The 26,139-nt window shown below is 35.8% G+C and overlaps 1 protein-coding gene and 1 long non-coding RNA gene across 3 annotated transcripts; one reads left to right on the top strand and one right to left on the bottom strand.

The window, feature by feature from the left end:
- Positions 1–8,242: 8,242 nt before the first annotated feature.
- Positions 8,243–24,916, top strand: LOC114241686 (uncharacterized). Its single transcript, XM_089737859.1, has 4 exons — positions 8,243–8,397; positions 16,526–16,619; positions 17,721–22,573; positions 23,443–24,916. Exons 1-3 carry the CDS (start codon positions 8,391–8,393, stop codon positions 17,950–17,952), a joined length of 333 nt encoding a protein of 110 aa, XP_089593985.1. The 5' UTR covers positions 8,243–8,390; the 3' UTR covers positions 17,953–22,573; positions 23,443–24,916.
- Positions 22,801–25,523, bottom strand: LOC114241665 (uncharacterized). 2 transcript variants are annotated; one of them, XR_016325288.1, is made up of 3 exons: positions 25,322–25,523; positions 24,829–25,017; positions 22,801–24,749 (listed from the first exon to the last, which is right to left on the bottom strand). It is a non-coding gene; the product is annotated as an uncharacterized LOC114241665 (long non-coding RNA). The 2 variants fall into 2 exon arrangements; XR_016325287.1 differs by having other exon boundaries at positions 24,829–25,523.
- Positions 25,524–26,139: the final 616 nt, after the last annotated feature.

Raw genomic sequence — 26,139 nt, 5'->3', positions numbered from 1 at the left:
TACCTCACTCGAGGACAGTTGAGGAATATTGTAATGATCGACTAAAAATACCAAACTCGAGTAAGTTTGGAGGGAATTCTCGAGCATCATCGGATGAGTTAAGAGTGGATGACTATTTTACGAAACGTCTAAAGATACGGGCATTAGTCTCGCTTAACCCTCAGACACAGCCCACTTAGTTTCTCGCCGGATCTTCCCAGTGGTTCGCGTTTCCGATCCGGTGGTAGATTCTGCGAAGCACGGCTTTTGCTGGGGTTCGTGTTAGCAACGTCCTCAGGTTTGAGCCCCGTGAGCTCACCTACTAGTTAAGGTTCCGCTGAAATAGCCTCTCAAGGCTATCAGCTTAGGTAGGAAAAAAAAAGTCTCGCTTCTGTGAATTATTGTGTTATTTTTAAAGTTAATGAATATTATATTATTATATCGATTACTTAGGGAATACTGAAGTCTGTCGTACAGGTTCAATGTTTTATTTAGAAAATAACAAGGAATTCAAATCTCCTACTCCTTCCCTGAGTATAGGCTCAATTTTGGATACACCTCGAAAAGTTCACAGAAAAAGTGAACTTCACAAATGCCGCAGAAGGCTAATTAGCAAGAAGAAAGTCATTAACAACTTAAGGAAGAAAAAATTTAGACTGAAAAAGACCATTTCACTTAAGAATGCATTAAAAGTTTTAGAGAAAATATTTAAAGATTGATGTACACATGTCCTACCCAAAAACATAATAATATTTATGCTCAGATAAAAGTATAGGTAATTTAACTAACTCTTAAGATACTACTCAATGTTTTACAATAAAAAATATACAAATATTCGTCTCTACTACATGTCCTGTCCTGCCTGGCTAACTTCGGTCGTAAAATTTGATTGGTTATTGTACACTGCTTTGTAATAACAACTTTAAACAATGCGCGTACCGTCATGATAATCGCCTTATCGTTGCCGCCGCTGATTACTCCTCGAATCCTGATCACGCAGGAGCCAGTCACCGTCGACGCCCTAGACATGTCCTTACGGATCCATCAGATCCAATAACCTTTGCATTAGACGCCTTCAGCTCTAACACTAGGAGCAGGCTTAGGGACCTCGGTAACCGTACTCGTCGAACTCGACAAAGAGTTCGCCGTGCAACCTAACCCATGAATCAGCTCGCTGAGTTTCTCGCCGGATCTTCTCAGCGGGTCGCGATTCCGATCCGGTAGTAGATTCATTCGCGAAGCAGCTACTCTAGAGCCTCTTGAGGTCTCCTTCGGAGGCGCTCGGGTAGCTGTAGCAAATCCCACCCCTCCTGGCTGAGCCTTTGCTCGCCCACCTGTCATGGTGAAACTGGAAAGGCCTCCGGGCCACCAGTAATCCTTCAATCATAAAAAAAAAAACAATGCGCGTAAAGTTGAATTTGCAAAAGATATGTTTATAGTTCACTATAACAACGTAGATAGAATTGGTGAGTGTTTCGGGACAGTTCCGAGTGCTACTTTTGTATGAAACTGTGTATCTTGGGTTTATATGAATATCAATGCGTTAAAGTAATTACTTTTTTTTTTGTTGGTCCTTGATACGTGTGCCTATTTTCAAGTTAGTCAAACATCTTGGATTTGTCCGAAAATTGAGGAACTCCGTTATACAGATTATGTAACAGCTCAAAATTTAAGCAGTAGGTATGTAATAGTTCCATTTTTCCAACTGGAAAGGCGAAAGTCATCCCACCATACAGCCTAATCTGTTTGTATATTCTGTTTAATGAAAAACGGAACGTAACGAAATGAAGTTGATTAATTTGAGATATTAATCAATACGAATGAAATTAAAGGAAATTAAAGGAGATTATATGGAATGGAAAAATAATGGTCGTTTATTGAGATTTATTTTAGTGGAGTTTTTGAAAGATCCTGAGAAGCCACGCCAAGTGGCTATCTCATTTTCCCACGTTTGTGCACTTTTTCCGATACTACTAAACTAAGTCAATAAAGCAACGTTATCTTAGGAGCCTGCATGGGCTGGCCGACCAACTACCCTGCCAATTTCTCTTATATGCGTTTCGGTTTGAAGACTGGGGCTAGGACCTCTTGTGAGTCCGCGCAGGTAGGTACCACCACCCTGCCTATTTCTGCCGTGAAGCAGTAATGTGTTTCGGTTTAAAGGGTGGGGCAGCCGTTGTAACTATACTGAGACCTTAGAACTTATATCTCAAGGTGGGTGGCCCATTTACGGTGTAGATGTCTATGGGCTCCACTAACCACTTAACATCAGGTGGGCAGTGAGCTCGTCCAACCATCTAAGCAATAAATAAATAAATAAAGCTTATGGCGCTGTTTTTAAAATCTTTCCACTTGCTACTATGGCGCCATCTTAATTTCCTGCCTTCAGTGGACATTTTTTAATATACTGAGATGGTTCTCCTTACCTCTGCCCTCCATATTATGAACGAATCTCACAGTTTGCTATCAAATTTAGTTTTCACAACCATCAGTAGATGTCGTTAGACGTATAATATTTCATACGTTATAATAGTTGAGTTTACACAACCCTCAATAGATGTCGCTAGACATAAGAATGTATCGCGCCATCGTTTGTTGCAAATCAAATTTATAACTCGGCAAATTTGAGTTAGCCTTTATTCGGGATAACCCTTATACATACCTTAGGTATTATAGTAACTTTTTGCCACTCGCCGGTCACTGAACTTCGGTGATTAGGCGGCCAATCAATAATCGTTAGTCATTAGTCATCTATACGATTTCTCCGTGTTAAGTAACGTGTTTATTTAGAACATATCGAACATAATCATTAGTCTCGGTTGTGTGAAATTTATAAATAACGATGTAGAATGCATAGCTTATGTTTAACATAGTGGATTTTATTTTATTTCGGACGGTTAGCGTGGTATGGACATGTGATGCGTAGAGAGAAGATGCATGTGACTAGGAGATGTATGGAAATGGTAGTGCAAGGTAGAGGGGGAAGAGGTCAACCGAAGAAGACATGGATGGAGTGTGTGAATGACGATATGAGAGAGAGAGAGAGGAGTGAGTGTTGAGATGACGGCTGATAGAAGAGAATGGAAGAGAAAAATTAGCTGTGCCGACCCCACCTAGTGGGATAAGGTGGAGAAAAAGAAGAAGATAGTGGTTTTTATTTCACGTACCAGAAATTAAAAGTGAAAACAGTTATATAAATGACGCTCTATAGCATAATGTTATGCCGGAAGGAAGTCAGCGTAGATTTTTTTTTTTTAATTAAGCGATAAGCCAATTAATTGCTCTTTAAATGCTCTATTAGAATCCGTAATTTCTCCACGTTTATCACTATTAGTTAATTTTTTATAAATTAAAAAAAATAAAATTCCAAAAAATAATAATGCTATAAAACCTTAAAAATTGCTCCCAATTTGCTCTAATGATTAGAAAAAAAAACATCATAATTTGGCAATATTTATAATAATTAACACAAAAAAAAAAAAACCATGTAAATTGTTGCACTATGACGTCATCAGTGGTCGTTGAATCCACTGAAAGCTAATATAACCTTAAAATTAAATTATAAACATTAAGGCAAACATGAAATTGTCGTAATGAGGATTCATGCAAACATAGCGGATATGAGATCTGAAGCTCCTTTTTTTTCTTACTTATACTAATAACCTCGAGGGGTTATTCTAGATTCACCGAGCTTGTAGGTGAGCTCACGGGGCTCAAACCGGGAGTTATGCTAACACTGGCCCTAGCAAGAGCCGTTCTTCGCAGAATCTAGCACCGGATCGGAAACGCGACCTACTTAGAAGATCCAGCGAGAAACTCAGTGGGCTGTGTCTGAGGGTTAATGTACTCGTCGAGCCCTACGTCGCAAGCTACGGGTTCGACGAGAACGATGACCGGTGCTTGAGGTGCCTAAAAGCACCGTTAGTGGATCGGGAGGATCCGAAATGACGTGTTTGGGCCGACGTCGACTGCTTTCCATTCATTCCGCAGGATCGGGAATGTAGTTAACGGCGGCCACGATGAGAGGGTTCTCGTGTCGTGCCGCTTTATCAAAGTGGATGGTGAGCCTCAGTTTTACAATACATTGGCTGGCCCAGTCTTCAAACCGAAACGCATATAAAAGAAATTGGCAGGGTAGTTGGTCGGCCAGCCCATGCGGGCTCCTAAGATAACGTTGTTTTATTGACTTAGTTTAGTAGTATAGGAAAAAGTGCACAAGCGTGGGAAAATGAGATAGCCACTTGGCGTGGCTTCTCGGGATCTTTCAAAAACTCCACCAAAATAAATCTCAATAAATGATCATTATTTTTTTATTCCATATCATCTCGTTTTAATTTCATTCGTATTGATTAATATCTCAAATTAATCAACTTCATTTCGTTACGTTCCGTTTTTCATTAAACAGAATACACAAACAGATTAGGCTGTATGGTGTGATGACTTTCGTCTTTCCAGTTGGAAAAATGGAACTATTACATACCTACTGCTTCAATTTTGAACTGTAACATAATCTGTTTAACGGAGTTCTTCAATTTTCGGACAAATCCAAGATGTCCGATTATCTTGAAAATAGGCACACATATCAAGGATCAACACAAAAATAATTTAATTATTTTAACGTCTTTAAATATCGTGTTCTTCTTCTTCTTTATCTCCACCTTATCCCTATCGTGTTCACAACAGAAAAGATCACTAATTTTTAATTACTATTGCCATTAAAACTTACTTTGTAGTTATTTTTTTTCCCTCGTCGACTTCCTCAACATACAATGGCCACCGATTTTTTTATAAGAATTCGTGGATTCGGATGACGTCAAATTAATTATTTCTTGATTCTATAAATTAACATTATTTTTCATATCTTATACCTTTAAACGAGCAATTTTTGTACATTAATACATGTGTATATAATCTGAATATCGGAAACGGCTCCAACGATTTTCATAAAATTTAGTATACAGGCGATTTCGGGGGCGATAAATCGATCTAGCTACGATTTATTTTCAGAAAATGTTGTTTTATTCGTGTTTTCAATAATCAAGTCTTCCCGAAATCTATTGGCGAATAATGATACTATTTTTCTTAATTGAGGGCAACTAACCGCTTTAAAGACACAACAAGATGGCGTTATCAAAAAAAAAACCGTCTGGTTCGTTTAAATCGTGTTGTCGTTTTTGTTTCAATTATAATAAGTAAAGTAAAAATGGAATTTTTATGTTTGTTTCATGGTTATTACAGCTTTTTTATTAAAGTATTTGATTATTACGAATCTAATACAGGTTTTGCAAGCTTCAAATCGGACCGCATAATTATCGCGCCAAAAAAAAAACAAAGAATATAGTGTTCAATTTTTTTTTTTGCACAACGCTCAATGTCAAGCGAATACACACACGGCTTGGATCGTTAAATATTTATTTATTTATTTATTTATTATTTGTGGTCATAGGTTAACAAAGATTAATAAGTTAATATTAATAAATGTATCACTATGTCCTGCTAGTAAAGCGTACAAATATTAGGTGTAAGTATAATCTACATAAAAATAAAAATAACTTAAATTATAATTATTGAACTCTATTCTACTTTATTAACTAAATTATCTAAAGTTATCGTCTAAATATTCTGACATACTATAGTAAGCCTTATCTAATAAAAATACTTGCAATTTTTGCTTAAAATCTTGTGAATCTATATACCGGGAAACACGAATATGGGTAATGTAATAAATAGGTTGGGGAAAATTAGTATGTATGAAATGTATGTAGTATGTATATTATTATAATTTGTATGAATAGTATGTATGAACTTGTAATAAAATCCCTTTGGCTATATTTTTTTTTTAGGGATTTTATGACCTGGTTACTAAGACCTTTAAGTCGTGCCTTGTTTTAATTTATATTCTTATTTTTATGAATAATGATAATATGGAGTGAAATGAAATGAAGATGATTAATTTGAGATATTAATCAACTGGAATGAAATTAAAGGAGATGAGATGATCTGGAATGAAATATAATCTTCGTAAAATGGTGGTCATTTACTGAGATTTTTTCGGTGGAATTTTCTTAAAAACTTTTTCCTCAACCTATTAAATTTGTATAGCTCTCAAAACTATAAAAATATCACTTTGTCAGCTGAAATATTGTAATTTAGCACGTACGTAAATACACAATTTAAAGAAAAAAAAACAAAGACACAGATATCAACTAAGTAAATAAAAAAATATCATTAATTTAGTCGTAGTGAATTAGATACGTAATATTTTGCATATGTATTAACCCAAAAACTGTTATAAAGAAAGATGAAGTCTGGCAATTTCCTCCTGACCAAAAATAGAATGAAATGATAATGTTATAACAGAATTATTATATAATTAAACACGACAACTAGTGATGTGAATCGTTAAATAATCTAGAATGTTCCGTTATAACTACTGAACCGTGCATCCGATTGATTTGAAACTTGGTATCCATGTAGAAAATACATGTGCTTAATGGATAGGCTAATATTTACATGAGTGTTGGACTCCCTAATAATTCTATTCTATTCTATCAGCCCATGGACGTCCACTGCTGGACATAGGCCTCCCTCAAGCCTCGCCACAAAGACCGGTCCTGCGCTGCCTGCATCCAGCGGATCCCCGCGAACCTTAATAGATCGTCGGCCCATCTTGTGGGAGGCCTACCCACGCTACGTCTTCCAGTTCGCGGTCCCCACTTAAGAACCTTCTGGCCCCAACGGCCATCCGTTCCGCGAGCAATGTGTCCTGCCCACTGCCACTTTAGTGTCGCAATCCTTTGGGCTATGTCGGTTACCATGGTTTTCCTGCGAATCTCCTCATTTCTGATTTGATCTCGCAGGGAAACTCCGAGCATAGCCCTCTCCATTGCTCTTTGGGTGACCTTGAGCCTTCTCATAAGGCCCGTTGTGAGCGACCACGTTTCAGTGCCATATGTCATCACTGGCAACACAGACTGGTCAACTCCCTAATAATAATGACAATAAATAATAATGTTAATTTTAAATGCGCAGCGAAGCGGGCGAGTACGGCTAGTATAGAAATATAGTTGTAACGAATTAAATCATTATTATTTTGCCTTTGCACTAACCCAAAGAAGAAAGTTGAGTAGATATTTACATTAAATTTTAAACAGACATAAATCACCAATAATAAAATGATAATGTTATAACAGAATTATTATATAATTAAATACGACAACTAGTGATGTTCTAAATCGTTAAATGATATCGATTCGTAAATGTTTAATGATGCTTACAAATTAATTAATTTTTTTCTTTTTTTGTTGTACTTGATGCAACGCTCTGTATTAGCCGATGGCTGAAATGTACGGTTTGAACATTAGGGAATCTTTTTTAAACCACTAATATATTATTTTTTTATTGCTTAGCTGGGTGGACGAGCTCACAGCCCAACTGGTGTTAAGTGGTTACTGGAGCCCATAGACATTTACAACGTAGATGCGCCACCCACCTTAAGACATAAGTTCTAAGGTCTCAGTATAGTTACAACAGCTGCTCCGCCCTTCAAACCGAAACGCATTACTGCTTCACGGCAGAAATAGGCAGGGTGGTGGTACCTATCCGCGCGGAATCACAAGAGGTCCTACCACCAGTAATTACGCAAATTATAATTTTGCGGGTTTGGCTTTTATTACACGATGCTATTCCTTCACCGTGGAAGTCAATCGTGAATATTTGTCGAGTACGTATTTCATTAGAAAAATTGGTACCCGCCTGAGATTCGAACACCGGTGCATCGCTCAACACGAATGCACCGGTCTTATCCTTTAGGCCACGACGACTTCAAAATCATGACATGTCAAATCATGTCGGAATCTAGTTGGCGTTGCTATATATCCCAATCGATGTTTTAGTCTAATGCCATACCGTGCAATACTTCAAGCACTGGTCATTGTCCTCGCCGAACCCGTCGCTTGCGACGAAGGGCTCGACCAGTAAATTAACCCACAGACACAGCCTACTGAGTTTCTCGCCGAATCTTCTGAGTGGGTGGCGTTTCCGATCCGATGGATTCTCCGAAGCACGGCTTTTGCTAGGGCCAGTGTTAGCAACACTCCCGGCTTGAGCCCCGTGAGCTCACCTACTAGCTCGATGAATCTAGAATAACCCCTCGAGGTTACTGGAATAGGTAAGAGAAAAAAAAGCCGTGCAATTTTATCGATATTTTTTTTATCGACATCGTCTCCGAACTAGCGCGTAAACATTGAACCCTATAATAAATTGTTTACATCGGTAGCAGCACGTAATATGTTTTCAAACAATATTATCATTTTATTATCGTCCTCCGGCTGATGCAGTCAGCTGTTTTTGTTTTTATTGTTTGATTAGATTTTATTTTTATATTTAATGTAAATTTGTCGTACGTGAACATGACAGGTGAGTTTTAAAGATTGACATAAAAAGAATAGGTTATTTGCGTTTAAGCGACTTTTATCTATATATTAATACGTGAAGTAAAAACTTTGTATCCCTTTTTACGAAAATTGCGCGGACGGAGGAGTATAAAATTTTCCACACTTATAGAGAATATAGAGAAGAAGTGCACAATGCTAATATTTTTTTAAAATAATGCATAAAAGATACATTAAATCAGTAAAGAAAACATTACACACACTACATACCATGTATTTGACGCACACACGCATGCATACTATTTGTTGTCAAACTTTTGTTCTTGACGTCTGTGGTCAAATTGAGAATAGATTAAATATTGTTTGTCTTTGTTAATATTTTTTATAGTGTAGTCTTGGCGAAATTTGTGATTATAGAAGTATAAAATACAATCATAATAGTGTACAAACTTACAATTCCAATTAATTATAGTCGAATTTCGACTACTGCGGGACCTCTAGTCTTTGTAATTAAAGGTCCGTTTTTTATTCGGTATCAGCATCAACAGTTCGATGTTTTTAATTGAACTTCAATTAAGCTTAGTCCATTTGAATAGCTGAAGAAGTTTGTTTGTTATGTTTTTTTTATTATTTTAAACTTTAAATAGCTCACAATGTTGCAAAAACATCGCTTAAACAAAATAACCTTTGAACCTTCGATGTGTACAGTCGGTGACGAAGATTTTTTGTTTTTTTTTTATTGTTTTTTTTTTTGTTAGTAATGTAGTTAATTGATGAAGATTTTCATTTTTATTACTTTTTTTTTAAGGCGCTTATATGGGCGGACGAGCTCACAGCCCACCTGGTGTTAAGTGGTTACTGGAGCCCATAGACATCTACAACGTAAATTCGCCACCCACCATGAGATATAAGTTCTAAGGCCTCAAGTATAGTTACAACGGCTGCCCCACCATTCAAATCGAACCGCATTATTGCTTCACGGCAGAAAAAGGCAGGGTGGTGGTACCTACCGGTCCAGACACACAAGAGGCCCTACCACCAGTAATTACCTACGCAAATTATAATTTTGGCGGGTTTCATTTTTATTACACAATGCTATTCCTTCACCGTGGAAGTCAATCGTGAACATTTGCTAAGTACGTATTTCATTACAAAAATTGGCACCCGCCTGCGGGATTCGAACACCGGTGCATCGCTACATACGAATGCACCGGGCGTCTCATCTTTTAGGCCACGACGACTTCAAATTTCAAATACGCTTTTCTTACCTAGTTAGTTTGTTTGTATTTAAAGGATTTTTTGCAATATCATTGTCATCGTCTTGACAGTTCGCCCGCGCGTCACAGACCGATGACGTCACAATCATTTTGTAACATCACTCTTTAATATCCCGCCTGGTATCGCATCGACAGGACGACAAATAAAAGATGAAACTATCATTAGTGTTGCGTTGTGGTGAATGAGAGTGGACTGTATTTATTAGTTTGATATCTTTATTAGTCCATAAGTGACAAATTAAAGATATACTAGAGGTCCCGCAGTAGTCGAAATTCGACTATAATTAATTGGAATTGTAAGTTTGTACACTATTATGATTGTATTCTATACTTTTATATACACAAATTTCGCTAAGACTGTACACTATAAAAAATATTAACAAAGATAAACAATATTTAATCTCAATTTGACAACAGACGTCAAGAACAAAAGTTTGACAATAAATAGTATGCATGCGTGTGTGCGTCAAATACATAGTATGTAGTGTGTGTAATGTTTTCTTTATTGATTTAATGTATCTTTTATGCATTATTTTAAAAAAATAGCACTGTGCACTTCTCTATATTCTCTATAAGTGTGGAAAATTTCATACTCCTCCGTCCGCGCAATTTTCGTAAAAAGGGATACAAAGTGTTTGCTTCACGTATTAATATATAGATGTATATAATATGTAAAATGAAATTGATGTGTCGCCCTTAGCGGCTGGAATTGAAAAGGGGAAAGTTACAATAAGTGTCATAGCGGACGTCGCTCGTTGACACTTTTGACGTTCCGAATTCAAACAATTAGCAATGTCATTTCGCCTGTCATCAATGACGGTGACGTCAAGCTGACGTATTATAAACGCGTTATTTTTTTTTGTGTTACTTTTGCACAAACATATAAGTTGTCATTTTATGAATTAGGTGTTCACTTCGAGAAATAGACAGCTGGCTACCTTTCCGGCTACGTGATTTTTTTTTATAACTTGGACTGGTAACCGAGCTCATGGTCCACCTGGTGTTGAGTGGTGACCGGAGCCCATGGGCATCAACAATGCGAATGCTGCCACCCACCTTCAGACACGAGTTCTAAGTCTGACTTGTACAACGATTCCCCCGCCGTTTAAACTGGAATGCATTGCTGTTTCTTGGCAGAAATAGGGGGCTGGTATATATGCGCGCGGTTTCCCAAAACGACCTAACATCAGTAATTACGCAAATAATAAAATTGGTTGCGGGTTTAATTTTGAAGTGATAGCTTCTTAAAGCTGTTGTTAGAAATTACTTAAGTTAATTATTAATACCTTGCAAATGTTTTGTTTTATATTATTTGGTTAAGTAGACTAAATAAATAAATAAATTATGGAAGGGTGAGCCGCTTCGTTACCTAACGCGTTACGGCGCCAGTCCGTCTGGCGTCCCTTTCTCACACGCATACTATTTATATATCTCTTTCAATTTACGTTACAATTTTCCTTGCATTATCATATTAATATACATAAAATTTAAGTAATAACCTAAGCTTTTCTCAAGTTAAACAATTACAATATTAAATAGTTCAAACTTAGGTTAGTTTAAGTTTTCACTTCTGTAGAGCGTCCCGAGATACAGACGTTTTTATTATTACCTACACGATGTTATTCCTTGATATTGCGAGTCGTTCGTGCTGTTATAACCCTTATTTCTATGGTCTTATGATGCAAAACGATGTTTGTTCTTCGGGATTGCAATTTGCATTATTCTTATTCGATATTTTGCGGTTGCAACATTTTTCCAAAATTCAGTCAGTATTCGGAAAGCGCGCGCACAGTGCGGTCGTCTGATTAGAATTTCGGGAATGAATCGTAGCACTAATTTAACGTAATTGCTGTTCGTTAGCCTCGCTAAAACTCGAGAGCGGCTGGACCGATTTGGCTAATTTAATTTTGGTCTTGAATTATTCGTGGAAGTCCTGGGAAGGTTTAAAAGGTGAGAAAATATAAAAAAAAGCTCGGAATTAATAAAAACAATTTTGTTTTTCCTTTGATATGTCTTTTATTTATCGATTGAGGCACTACGAAGTCTGACGGGTCAATTAGTTTCTTAATATATTTTCAATTAAAAATGAGCCTTGTTTTTTTAATACACTTTTATTAGCTTCAGACGTATGTACCTAGTCAGGTCATAAATTCTGTCACATATTTAATGTAAAATAATTGAAACAAGTTTATTCATTATGTAACCATTCATATACCAAAATGAACTTAACAAAACATAGATTCTTATGACACTAAAGTTTATTCAAAATGACCTCCGTGATTTTGAATACAGGCCTTCAATCTGCGCGGCCAGTCGTCTATCGCAGCACGAACGAGGTCCATGTCAATATCGGCGGCTGCCTTAATCAAGGATGTCTTGAGTGACTCCAAATTGGGATGAGGCTTTGAGCACGCCTTTTCCTCCAAGTGTTGCCATATCTTGTAATCTAACAGATTCAAATCTGGACTGGAGGAGGGCCAGTCTTCGTGCCGGATGAAGTCGATTTCACGCGCCGCCAGCCAGTCTTGTGTGCTCTTCGCTTTATGAGCTGGCCCGGATCTTGTTGGAATACCCAGTGCCTGTTATTGAACATGGTATGAGAAACAGGTTCCACAAGGTTCGTCAGGACTGTATTTTGATACACAACTGCATTCGTTTTTACACCTTTCTCACAAAAATGTACCTCTGTTAAGCCCCAATAAGAAACTCCCAACCATACCATGAGCGAGGATGGAAAATGACCTCGTTGGACACGCGGAATACGGTTGCTCGCTTCTTCACTACTGTGTGCGTACACCTTATCATTTTGTTTGTTGTAGCTTTCTTCTACGGTAAAATTTTTGTCATCCGAAAAAAGAATTTCCCGATATTTTTTTCCCGCGTACCGCTTCAACAAAGCGCGGCATCTCTTCAGTCTCAGGTCCATTAGACGAGCATTCAAACGATGTCCTGTTTTTCTTCGATATGCCCGAAGCCCTAAGTCTTCATTTAACATCCTTTTCACCGTGGTTCTGCTTAACCCCATCTGAAGGGCCAACAGTTTCTGCTTATGTTTGGGATTTCTTTGAATTCGCGCCTTCACAGCTTTTATCACTACTGGAGTCCTAACAGACCGAAGGCGACCACTTCTTGACCTGTCATCTACACTAGAGTCTTCATTGTATCGTTTGATGGTACGATAAACGAATCTTTTGGTTATATTAAAATTTTTCAGTATGTTAAAAATTTGAATTGGCGCGTAACCGCAACGATGCAACGCAATAACTGCAACACGGTCTTCTTTAAGCGTCCACTCCATATTTAAAAATGAGTAAAATTCTAAAAGTATACATTTATTTTCATGAACGATTCGAAATTGGAATTCAATAAACTTTTTTGTGGCCAGCATTCTAAAAGAAAAGTTTTTACTGTGTGACAATACTTATGACCTGACTAGGTATATTATTATGTAACGGAATCTTTGAACATGATTTTGACCCCCTTCAAAACGTCGGATTAACTCGAAATTTGGCACACTTATTAAGGACAGATGACAATTCAATATTTAAAAAATTATATGAAAAAACTGAAATTGAACTAAAAAATGAAAAATAAATAATAGTTTAAAAATACAAAAAAAATACGCTTTTATAGAAAATCCAATTAAAAAATGGAAAATAAATTTTAATAAGTTTGAATTAAAAATAGTGTAGACTATTATTTATTTTTTTATAATACCGAAAGGGCTGTACTCATAACAGCCACGGGTCGAGTTAAAAATCAAGAGAAACGCCAAAGGCGTTTGATGACTGCAAAATAAAATTTAATTTATTGGAAAAAAAATATCACTAATTTGTCTTTTCTTTTTGGCAAGAATGTAATGTCGTTGACATTTCGGAGACAATATGGCGGCTTATTAACAACTACATAAACATAAACATAACACATACGTGCTTAATTAAATAAGGCAAGTTTCACTGGCGGTAGGTAGTCTTGGGAGGCCGCGCGGGTAGGTACCACCGCCCTGTCTATTTCTGCCGTGAAGCAGTAATGCGTTTCGGTTTGAAGGTCGGAGCAGCCGTTGTAACTATACTGAGACCTTTAGCACTTATATCTTAAGGTGGGTGACGCATTGACGTTGTAGACGTCTATGGGCTCCAGTAACCACTGAACACCAGGTGGGCTGTGAGCTCGTCCACCCATCTAATAATAATAAGAAATTGGGAATACATTAATGGTTCTTAATGTTTTCGACCTTACCTTGCGTACGAAATGACCGATAAACTTGTAAATATTGATTGATATGAAATTTCTTATCGCTGTTTGGAAGTCGATTGAATGAGACATGTATTTTCGCGAACGATAATTTAAAAATATAAATAATAATATAGATTATAAAACTTAAAAAAAAAACACGCATTTATAGAAAATCCAACTTTAAAATATATATTTTTTGAAGTGAAACTTCTTTAGGCGCATGAGGGTAAATTTTTTACAGAACGTCACGCAGGTATGCAACGGAAGTGACATCAAACTACTATTTAAATTAAGTACTTGTCAAATGTCAGTAGTAGTAGTTGTTGTATTTTTCCAACTGGAAAGGCAAATGTATCATACCATACAGCCTAATATTTTATAATTTTTTTGTGAAAAATGTTAATAGGAATTGAAATGAAATGAAAAGAATTTGGAACATTAATCAAATAGCATGAAATTAAATTAGTCAATTCAATTGGCAAAATATTAGTCATTTACAATTTAGAAATCTAAACATAATGTGACTGTCAACACTGAGGTTTGAGATTGACATTTGACAGGCTTTTGGCGGGAACATATCTTCCTTTTTCCCTTCCTCTAAGTCTCCGAAATCTAAAGTTTTAGATTTGTATAAATATAAGCAAGACTTATAAATTAGTTCACCAAAAAAGTTTCACTTCTGACATGTGTACTTTGTACGCACGTACTTTTTATCTATGCTAATATTATAAATAGGAAAGATTTGTTTGTTTATTTGTATTGAATAGGCTCCGAAACTACTGAACTGATTTGAAAAAATCGTTCACTGTTTGGAAGCTACACTCTTCCCGAGTAACATAGGCTATAATCCTTTTCTAAAAAAAATTAGGGATCCTTACTAAAACTCCAATAATGTAACCCAAGGTGTAAAAAAAATACCTAAAATATTCTTTACATCGCGTGCGCTGCGAAAACGATTGATGATAGAATAAAATAATGTACTATGACTTTGTAGAACGCATTATTATTTACAAAAAATGTCGCGACAGCATATGTCTTACTATTATAGTTATGCCAAAATAGGTGTTCTTTTGTTTAAAAAAATAAAACAACGTCAGATATGGTTTACAGGGAAGCTCTGACTCAATAAACTCAATGGCTTTTGTTTTGTATGTATGTACCTATGATCGTTTTACGAAATAAAAAAAAATAAAAAATGTGAGCCGTCACGGGACGCCTGGCAGATGTGAAACATCAACATTATTTTGTAAAAGTAATAAATACTTATGCAGAAAAGAACAGATTGTGATAGGAACTAAATATGTCATAATGATAAAATAAAATATTTCTATTCTAATATCTGCCGTGAAGCAGTAATGTGTTTGGCTTTGAAGGGTGGGGCAGCCGTTGTAACTATACTGAGATCTTAGAACTTATATCCCAAGGTCGGTGGCGCATTTACGATATAGATGTATATGGGCTCCAGTAACCACTTAACACCAGGTGGGCTGCGAGCTCGTCCACCCTAACCTAACCAATGAAAAAAAAACTTCGGGCTCGGGCGGCTATTAATAAATACCGCCCATTCCGTCTGAGCCCATACTGGCCCTCTCATCCTGGTGAAACCGGAAAACCCATCAATAATCCCTTCCTCCCAAAAAGAAACATGTGTATAACGGCTGTCTGGTGTAGTGGTAAGTGACATGGTCACTACACAAGGGGGTCGCGGGTTCGAATCCCGCCAAGGGAAGATATTTGTATGGTAAATATAAATGTCTTTTCCAGGGTTATGGATGTATATTAAATATATGTATGTGTATAATAAAAATCTTACATTTATTTCCGTTATCTGGTACCTGTAACACAAGTTCTTAAGGAACTTATCACGGGACCAGTTACCGTGGCGTGATTGTTAGTAAATATTTATATTTATATTTATTATATTTAGTTAGGTCACCGGTGTCCTACGCGGCGCACTGAAGTAATTATATCGACTTCTGTTACTAAGGCACCTGGATTGCCTAAGTCTTTGCCTTCTTTTGTTTGTTAATGTATGTTTTAGTCTTTTAGGTATCTTAGAAATAGATTCATTGTCAGTGTTTTCGGATTCGTCTTACCCAGAGTCTACTAGATATTCCGGCGCCTTAGTAACTGACAGAAATCTATATATTAATACGTGAAGCAAAAACTTTGTATCCCTTTTTACGAAAATTGCGCGGACGGAGGAGTATGAAACTTTCCACACTTATAGACAATATAGAGAAGAAGTGCACAATGCTAATATTTTTTTACAGTAATGCATAAAAGATACATTAAATCAATAAAGAAAACATTACACACACTACATACCACGTATTTGACGCACACACGCATGCATACTATTTATTGTAAAACTTTTGTTCTTGACGTTTGTTGTCAAATTGAGAATAGATTAAAAATATTGTTTGTCTTTGTTCATATTTTTTATAGTGAAAGTCTTGGCGAAATTTGTGATTATAGTGTGAGTATAAAATACAATCATAATAGTGTACAAACTTAGAATTCCAATTCTACACTACTGCGGGACCTCTAGTCGATATAATTACTTCAGTGCGCCGCGTAGGACACCGGTGACCTACACGGCAGTCAAAGGTTTAATATAGAGCTAAATTTGTTTTCCAGTTGAAAAGAAACAAAACACGAGCAGCCTTGAACATTTGTACAATGACTTCGATCAATGGATTAGTGATTACAATGACATTCACAACATTCAAAGGTACGTATACACAGTCTTGCCATAAATACTGAGACAAAGGAAAAAAATATTCTATTGCAAATAATAGCATTTATTACTTTTACAGTGTGTTAGCTTAATACATAAATATAAAACATTTTAAAGTATAAAAAGCTTATTCGAAGTGGTCTCCATTGGAAGCCATTTAAATCCCTATTTTGAAACATTATTTATTGGTGCTCCGCCTGCATTGGTCTTAGCGTGATGTTATATAGCCTTCCTCGATAAATGGGCTATCTAACACTGAAATAATTTTTCAAATCGGACCAGTAGTTCCTGAGATTAGCGCGTTCAAACAAACTCTTCAGCTTTGTAATATTATAAGCATAGATATAGAATAGATACGATTGAACTAGCGTTCACGCCTAATGTAACGTTGTTATAGGAGCCCATGGACAGCACCTCAATGCAGACTCGATGTCTATGCCACACAATTGGATATTTAATTACGCAAATTTTGACTCTATGGAATTTGAATTTTATTACACAATGTTACTATTTCGTCAAAATCGTATCACGTTATTAGAGTATCGTGTTATAAGGGGTATTACTGTAATTTATTTATGTATCGTGCAAATTCATTTATATATTGTTTTTTTTTTATAGCTTAGATGGTTGGACGAGCTCACAGCCCACCTGGTTTTTAAGTGGTTACTGGAGCCCATAGACATTTTTACAACGTAAATGCGCCACCCACCTTGAGATATCAGTTCTAAGTTCTCAGTATAGTTACAACGGCTGCCCCACCCTTCAAACCGAAACGCTTTACTGCTTCACGGTAGAAATAGAAAGGGTGGTGGTACCTACCCGTGCGGACTCACAAGAGCTCCTACCACCAGTAATTACGCAAATTATAATTTTGCGGGTTTGATTTTTATTACACGATGTTATTCCTTCACCGTGGCAGTCAATCGTGAACGATTGTTAAGTACGTATTTCATTAGAAAAATTGGTACCCGCCTGCGGGATTCGAACACCGGTGCATCGCTATATACGAATGCACCGGACGTCTAATCCTTTAGGCCACGACGACTTCTAAATTTGTTGACTTGTTTTCTGTTTTAATTTTTTATTTACTTACAGCGCTCTACAAAAACGCAGACAAAAAGAGAACACGCAATGGACTACGATTGTGGAAAACAAACGTCTGCAAATCATCCTAAATAATGATATCGCGTTAATATTGTATAGAACCAAGAACAGAAATCATATTAATACAGACGGCTTATTTAACGGTCGCTCATCTAGGAGTGGCTTGAGTGATTATCGTCTTAAATATATCAATTCGAAATTGTGGTATTATGTTTTCTTTTAAGCTTCTTGCCTGGTCCCCATAGGCACAGCCCTCTGAGTTTCTCGCCGGATCTTCTCAGTGGGTCGCGTTTCCGATACGGTGGTAGATTCTGCGAAGCACTGCCCTTGTTAGGGGCAGTGTTAGCAAAACTTTTTTTTTTATTGCCTAGATATGTGGACGAGCTCACAGCCCACCTGGTGTTAAGTGGTTACTGGAACCCATAGACATCTACAACGTAAATGCGCCACACACCTTGAGATATAAGTTCTAAGGTCTCAGTATAGTAGTTACAACGGCTGCCCCTCCTTTCAAACCGAAATGCATTACTGCTTCACGGCAGAAATAGGCGAGGCGGTGGTACCTATCCATGCGGACTCACAAGAGGTCCTACCACCAGTAATTACGCAAATTATAATTTTGCGGGTTTGATTTTTATTACACGATGTTATTCCTTCAGCGTGGAAGTCAATCGTGAACGATTGTTAAGTACGTATTTCATTAGAAAAATTTGTACCCGCCTGCGGGGTTCGCCCCGGTGCATCGCTATATACGAATGCACCGGACGTTTTATCCATTAGGCCACGACGACTTCAAAACTCCCGGTTAGAGCCCCGTGAGCTCACCTACACGTCAAGGAGAAGCTGAAATAGCCTCCCAACGCTATCAGCATAGGTAGGAAAAAAAATGTCTGTATATTTAAGTGTATATTTAATTGTTTCGAATTTCTAAAAAGTTTTCTTTTTTTTTTTAATTAATTATGGCTATCAGGGTCACGGGATGCCATTGTTAGCAAAGTCAACATTTGAAAAAAAAAAACCTCAAGTTTTACGTATTTAAATATTGATGAATTTAAATGACACGCAATGTGTTGAAATAAAATTATGTAATGGGGTCTAAGTAAAATGGTGGGAATTTACAAAAAATTTAGCGGCTGTATGACGGAATCCGAGAAACCACGTCCGGCGCGGCGGCTCTGCTCTTTCTCACAATGGTACACTCTCACAGATGTTGAACGGATAACAAGACGCCATTGTTGGACGTTTGGAGTCTGAACTTATGTCTTTATGTCCAAGCTTTAGACACAAAGAAACATTAAATTAACCCATTTAGCGTTAAACTCATTTTCAGATATTTTGCAGAAATGTCGTGCATGTCGTTAACTAAATAATAATAATACTAAATAACTTATAATCAAACTGCGCAATAGTCGGTAATCAATCAAAACAGAGTCAAACTATCAACGGTTTGCGATCAGTGTTTAAAAAAAAACGTTACTTCGCTTATCACGTTCCCGCCAAATAGTCTTTCATGTCAAGCAAAACCCTGTATCTATCTCATTAAAAACTTACAACCTTCAAAAGCCGCTTTCGGTCTTTTTAGTCATTAATAACTTTATTAGAAATCGTCATAATTAAGCCGACCCCAAAATGGCGTACTCCCCGTTGTTAATATTGAATTAATCTCTTGAAGGATTAAATTTAACTTTGTAATACACTCGTTTACCGAAATTCAACTTTTAATGATGGTGTGCTGTGGTAAATATTTGAAACTTAGATTAACAGAAAATCGTTTCATGGATGTTTTAGTCGATCCGAGTAACGCCATCTATCGGTCAAAGCGCAAAAACGGATCTCGAAACAACTAGAACCTATCTTGAATGTTCTGGAACATTGTAGACATGGTCGATATAAAAGATTATCCTTGTGGAACTGAAGATTTAGGTATTCAGGACGACCTCCATTCAGAACCGATTTGTAAGTATCAGTGTGCTTAATGCGAGTTTTATAACGTTAAATAAAACGTAAAAATTAAAAAAATCGTGGCTCTCCTCAAAGAAACCTTGTGAATAATCTCTTAGACCATGATCAGCAATTAAAAGATAAGATGTAAAACTGCAGCCTATAATGAATGAGAGTATGAAGGACATACTGTAAGTACAAATGCTCTCAAACACTCTTGTTTTAGTATATAACGCTGTTTTATCCTGCTTTTCTTCATCTAAATCCAAAAAAACCTTTGTTGCACCGGTTGTAACATCTTGTATCTCTTCTTCGGACGAATTATCGTAAAACGAACTAGTAGATCCTGAGCTTTTTTTTATGGTGACGGGTGCATTTTGCCTTCTAAAGAGCAAAAAAATGCGTTTATTAAAAAAAAAAAAGATCTGATCAAAAACTAAAATTAAAAAAAAAAAGTAAAATGTTTATCTTACACGGTCTACACAAAATATGCAAACTTTGTCTAATGACTTGTTGTCTTCTCAATTAGAAATTTTTACATGTCATTATTCATATTTCAAATAGATTAAGTATCTGATTATAACATACAGATTAACATTTTTGCCTTAGTGTTTTAGAGTATAATAATATGGTTGTTTATATTTGTAGCATTTATTTCTTTATTAGTCCCTTTATTTTTTTGTCGTCTCCCGGTTTGCGCATATGCCACTGGCAAAAGCAGGGAAACGTTCATCACGATTTAAAAGGACATTACTCACGGAATTGGAAATGGATCAGATAGGATTACTATGATAGGATATATATAAGGATTTATAATTTCAAATTATTATGTAACTAGCGGCCCGCTCCGGCTCCGCTCGGGTTAACAAAAATTTCAATGACATTTGTCGTTGTTTTATTTTTTAAATAAAATAACACTTATTGCGACATAACTATAATAGTTAGACATATGCTGTTGCGACACTTTTTGTAAATAATAATGTGTTCTACAAAGTCGTATTATTTTATTCTATCATCAATAGTTTTGGCAGGGCACGCGATGTAAAGAATATTTTAGGTAATTTTTTTACACCTTGGGTTACATTATTGGAGTTTTAGTAAGGAGCCCTAATTTTTTCAAAAAGGATTATAGCCTATGTTCCTCGGGAAGAGTGTAGCTTCCAAACAGTAAAAGAATTTTTCAAATCGGTTCAGTAGTTTCGGAGCTTATTCAATACGAACAAACAAAGAAATCTTTTCTCTTTATAATATTAATATAGATAGGAAAATAGATAAAGCTGTATATATATATCAGTATTAGAACATGAAAGAAGAAATTTGATAGAAGTAGGAAATGGTACACGGATAGAGACGAGTTGATTATAAAAGGGAAAAAACGTCATTGAAAGGGCAAGTAAAGAAAATATGATTACGATCACCCACATCCCCACAAATACACAAATCTGAATAATTATATTAAACCTGGCCAAATGTACAGGTGTGCACACGACCCAATTTCATTCGAATAATTGATGAAGTAACTTGTTTACTAAACCACAGAGACGAAAACCATGGCTTACTAGGAATATTAGGTTGTAAAGACTTATAAAATTTTCCCATGATTCTCGCGCTAGTTTCTTAAGCTTAATCCCAAGTTTCCTTGAGATAGAGCCTAGGCAGCGTAGTCAAATCATGGCAGTAATTAGTGTAAGGACGAATGTCACCGCACACCACAGCCTCATTAGCCAGACGATCCGCTAAAACATTACCAATAATACCCACGTGTCCTGGAATCCAGGCAAACATCAGGACATATTCTGTTAAAACACAATTATGTAAAGCAGTTCTAATATTAAATATTACAGGATACCTAAGTTTAAATTGAAATGGATATCTTTGAATCGCCATTAAAGGGTTTTTAGAATGAGATAGGTAATATAAGAGTTTTTTCTAACTTCATTAACAAAATTTATTCTGCTGTGAGGATACCAAAATATTCCTCTGTAAAAACAGATGTTTCAGGGGGAAACTTAATTTTTTGGACTATATTAAATTGATTGTGATTAACACCAATTCCAACATGAGATTGAGAAGTACGTTTCGAAGCATCAGTGTAAATGCGATGCCAATCTTGGAAATTATTGTCTATCACAGAACTAAATTCATAATTAGCACTAACGATATTTCTGTTGATGTCCAAGTTTAAACAAACATTAGGTGAGACAATCAAACTTTCAAAACTATAGGAGAACAAAGGAAGTGAAGGACACAGGACATTGAATGGACATAAATTTTCGAAAACTAATTATTAAACAGGGTAAAGACTTATGTCTCCAATAAGGATCATCGCCCATTTTTTTCTTTTTTTTTTTTTTTAACCTAATCTGATAGCCTTAGGGGCTATTTCAGCGTAACCCTAACGTTTGTAGGTGAGCTCACGGGGCTCAAACCTGATGACGTTGCTAACACGAACCATAGCAAGAGCCGTGCTTCGCAGAATCTACCACCGGATCGGAAACGCGACCCACTGAGAAGATCCGGCGAGAAACTCAGTGGGCTGTGTCTGAGAGTTCGCCCATAAAAATTTCATTATGATAAACATCGCCTCGCATATATCCAAAATGTTGTCCAAAATGTTTATATCCTCAATCATCTCCAAAAAAATGCTTAAGCGCTGCTGCTTGCATTTCATATTCATTTTTTAATTGCTCAGCATATATTTCGTCTTGAGTTTTTGCTGCATTAATGCCGGTTACTTCATTATCTTTGAGTTCAATTTTAAACTTGTTTTTTTCGACAACTGCATCTTCTTCAGCTTTTTTGTGAACAGCTACTTACTCTTGCTTCAGTTTTTGGTCCTTCATATTTGTATTCGTCAATAAATCTACCTTGAAGTTTTGGTATATTTTGATGAATAATTTCAGGTAGATTACCTCTAACAGGTCTTTCCTCAAAATAGCTATCTCTAATTTCGTTCACAAAATCTCCGCCAAAATCACCTCGAAAATATTTAAAAATACGCGGCTTTGGTTTAGTATATACAAAACTAATAATTGATATAAGTATGTATAGGGATCACAGTAACTTTCATGGGATATTTATTTGTTTTTTATTTATATATATTTTTGATTTTAATTAAATTAGGTCACAGTCAAATACAGAAAGTTTATTTACAAACAAATACATAATTATGATCTTTTACTTTGTCATGTATTTAGGATAATAAACAATTAATGTGTAATTTGTTACAACAAAGTATACCTAGGCTTTTTTTTTTGTTAATGTAAAAATTATAAAACTTTATTTAAAAATGTCTAAATACAAAAAGAAAACTTTTGTTTTTGTGCTTATCTATTAATTTTACAAGACAACATAAAATTGTTATTTTTTTTTATTACAAGTTATGATGTAAGAACTTATTAAATTCGCAAAGCAAACACATCGCTTTTTATACAGCCTATTAACTACCTACAGTCTTATAACACAAATCTATACTAATATAAATCTACAGTAGTTTTTACGGATGTTCCGTTATAACTACTGAACCATGCATCCGAATGACTTGAAACTTGGTGTCCCTGTAGAAATTACATGTACTTAATGGATAGGTTAATATTTATATATGAGCATTGGACTCCCTAATAATAATGTTAATTTTAAATGCGCAGCGAGGCGGGCGAGTACGGTTAGTATGTTAACACAACACTTCATTTTAAATTTTTATTCTTGAATGAAAAATTAAACCAGTTTTTGATAAAATCTCGTTTTTCAACTGGCGTTCCTTTTGTTTCAGGCATAGTAATCCCCATAATAAATGCACCAAGCAAAGACAGACCGCTAAAAGTATACCATATAGTCGTGTTAGTAGGTGATAGTAAGAATGCAGCATAAATTGCGACAAATAATGCCAGTAAAACATTTGAGAAAGTCGCGATCTCGTTTATATCGGGTATATACTTTGATGGTACGGTCTCATTCTGATAATAGTACGGTACTGCACCTAAGCCTCCATTATAAACGATAGTAAACAAAATCAAACTGACGACATTCGTTCCCCAAATTCCCATCGAAAGTGTGACCAAAAAAATCAGACACAAGTTTACGATAATCGGCAGTTTTCTACCAAACAAATCAGGCAAGAACCCTGTAGCAAGATTGACAATACCAGCAGTTAATAATGGCGAGAGACTTTTGATTTGGGCATTATCACCAGTAAAAAGAGATCCTGAGAAATTTCCGATAAAGTCAACTCCGGTCGTCTTTTGGAATACGTGGGCGAGAACAACAGAAACAGTCGATTTCAAAGCAGTAGATGAAAACATAAATTTGGTCACTTCAATAAAGCCTTTTTCTTTTTTCACTTCCAATAACTTAAATGATCCTAGTGAACAAGCTAGAGACAGTATAGCTAGTAGAATTGGTATCAAATTGAAGAAATTATAGATCTGATTAGTCACAAGAGGCATCAAGGCAACAGCAGTAGTAAGTCCGACCATAATGAAGAAAGGGAAAAATGATGTAAACAGCCCCCGAATATTTTCTTTACAACTGAAATACAGTATCTGAGGAATGATCATACATGCAATACCTGAAGCAAGACCAATCAAAAATCTGGCCAGAAATATGACCAGAACATGCGGATACACCATTTGAAGCAAATATCCAATGAAAAATATGATTGCCGTCAACTGAGTTACAATAAGATGGGAATATCGTTTGATCATTAACATAGAAAAAGTGCCTACTGTTGATCCAAAGTATAGAACTGCTGGACATAAATTCTTAAAAAAATCATGGCTCTCCTCAAAGAAACCTTGTGAATAATCTCTTAGACCATGATCAGCAATCAAAAGATAAGATGTAAAACTATAGCCTATAATGAATGAGAGTATGAAGGACATACTGTAAGTACAAATGTTCTCAAACACTCTTGTTTTAGTATATATCGCTGTTTTATCCTGCTTTTCTTCATCTAAATTCAAAAAAACCTTTGTTGCACCGGTTGTAACATCTTGTATCTTTTCTCCGGTCGAATTGTTGTAAAACACAACTGAACTAGTTGATCCTGAGCTTTTTTCCATGGTGACGGGTGTATTTTGCCTTTTATAGAGCAAAAAAAGATATTTATTAAAAAAAAAAAAGATGTGATAAAAAAAAGTGATAATAATGTTTATCTTACACTGTCTACACAAAATATGAAATCTTTGTCTAATGAATTTTTGTTGCTTTTTGTCTAGTTATAAATTTTTACATATCAAAATTTCAAATAGATTAATTAACTAATTAGAACAAAGATTAACATTGTTGTCTTAAAAAGTATTTTAGAGTGTACTAATTAATATGGTTAATAGGTTTTTAGCATGGCTCACTGAATTTGGCATTGTTTTTATTTTCGGATTTTTTAAATATTTTTAATTATTTGTTCGTCGTTTGTTTGTTAATATTCGAATGTAAAAATTGTTTGTTCGTCTTTTATTTATTTTTATAATTAATTAAACAAATTATCACCCTTAAGCTGGCCCCTCTTACTAGATATCTTTATTTATATCGCTCAGATTAATTAATTTTGATCAATTATCGTTTGTTCGACGACTATTGGTTCGATCATGAAAAAGAATTAAATTCTTAATTATTAATTATTTTATAATAATATCTAATAAGCAAACCATCACCTCACGCCTACATTGCGCATGCGCCGGTTTTGTCAGTCAGCTGAACTCAGCTGGCAATGGCCGTATTTACTAGCGTTTAGTTAACAAGTGCGCTTAACTAACAAACTATCGTTTAACAAACGACGAACAAATAATAAAAAATAAAGAAAATCCGAAAATCAAAAAAAGGGAGGCCAAATTCAGTGAGTCGGTTGGAACAGTTTTGACGTTTTTCGTATAAATTGTCAAGAGCAGCTTTTTAATTCCTATTTGAAGGCAGGCAAAAAGTCTGAGACCAGAACACCTAACTCGATGCTATCTATTGGGACAATTGTACACTAGGCTGTTGACCGACGTGGGCTGGTGCTGTTAAAAATATTGATGTACTTGTGCAAAGATGGTTTTCTAAATAATGATGAATAAAAAAAAACTGACGAAGCTTAATGTAATTTTATTTAAATAAAAATATTTAGAATATAGCAATTTATGTTCATTATCATGGTTTTCGCATTTAAAGAGGTTCTATGTTTATAAACTTGAAAATTTAATACAAAGTCTAAATTAATAAATTTTCATTTATTTGTTAATTCCAGTACGAATGACTTCATCAGATGACAAAAACGAATTTTTTATTTATTTATTTTTATTGCTTACATGGGTGGACGAGCTCACAGCCCACCTGGTGTTAAGTGGTTACTGGAGCCCATAGACATCCACAACGTAAGTGCGCCACCCACCTTGAGATATAAGTTCTAAGGTCTCAGTATAGTTACAACGGCTGCCCCACCCTTCAAACCGAAACGCATTACTGCTTCACGGCAGAAATAGGCACCGGCCCG

The sequence above is a fragment of the Bombyx mandarina genome, chromosome 24, assembly GCF_030267445.1.
Source record: "Bombyx mandarina strain Sakado chromosome 24, ASM3026744v2".
NCBI classification, from domain to species: domain Eukaryota; kingdom Metazoa; phylum Arthropoda; class Insecta; order Lepidoptera; family Bombycidae; genus Bombyx; species Bombyx mandarina.
The sequence above is the reverse complement of the archived record's forward strand: the minus strand, read 5'-3'. Positions and strand labels throughout refer to the sequence as shown.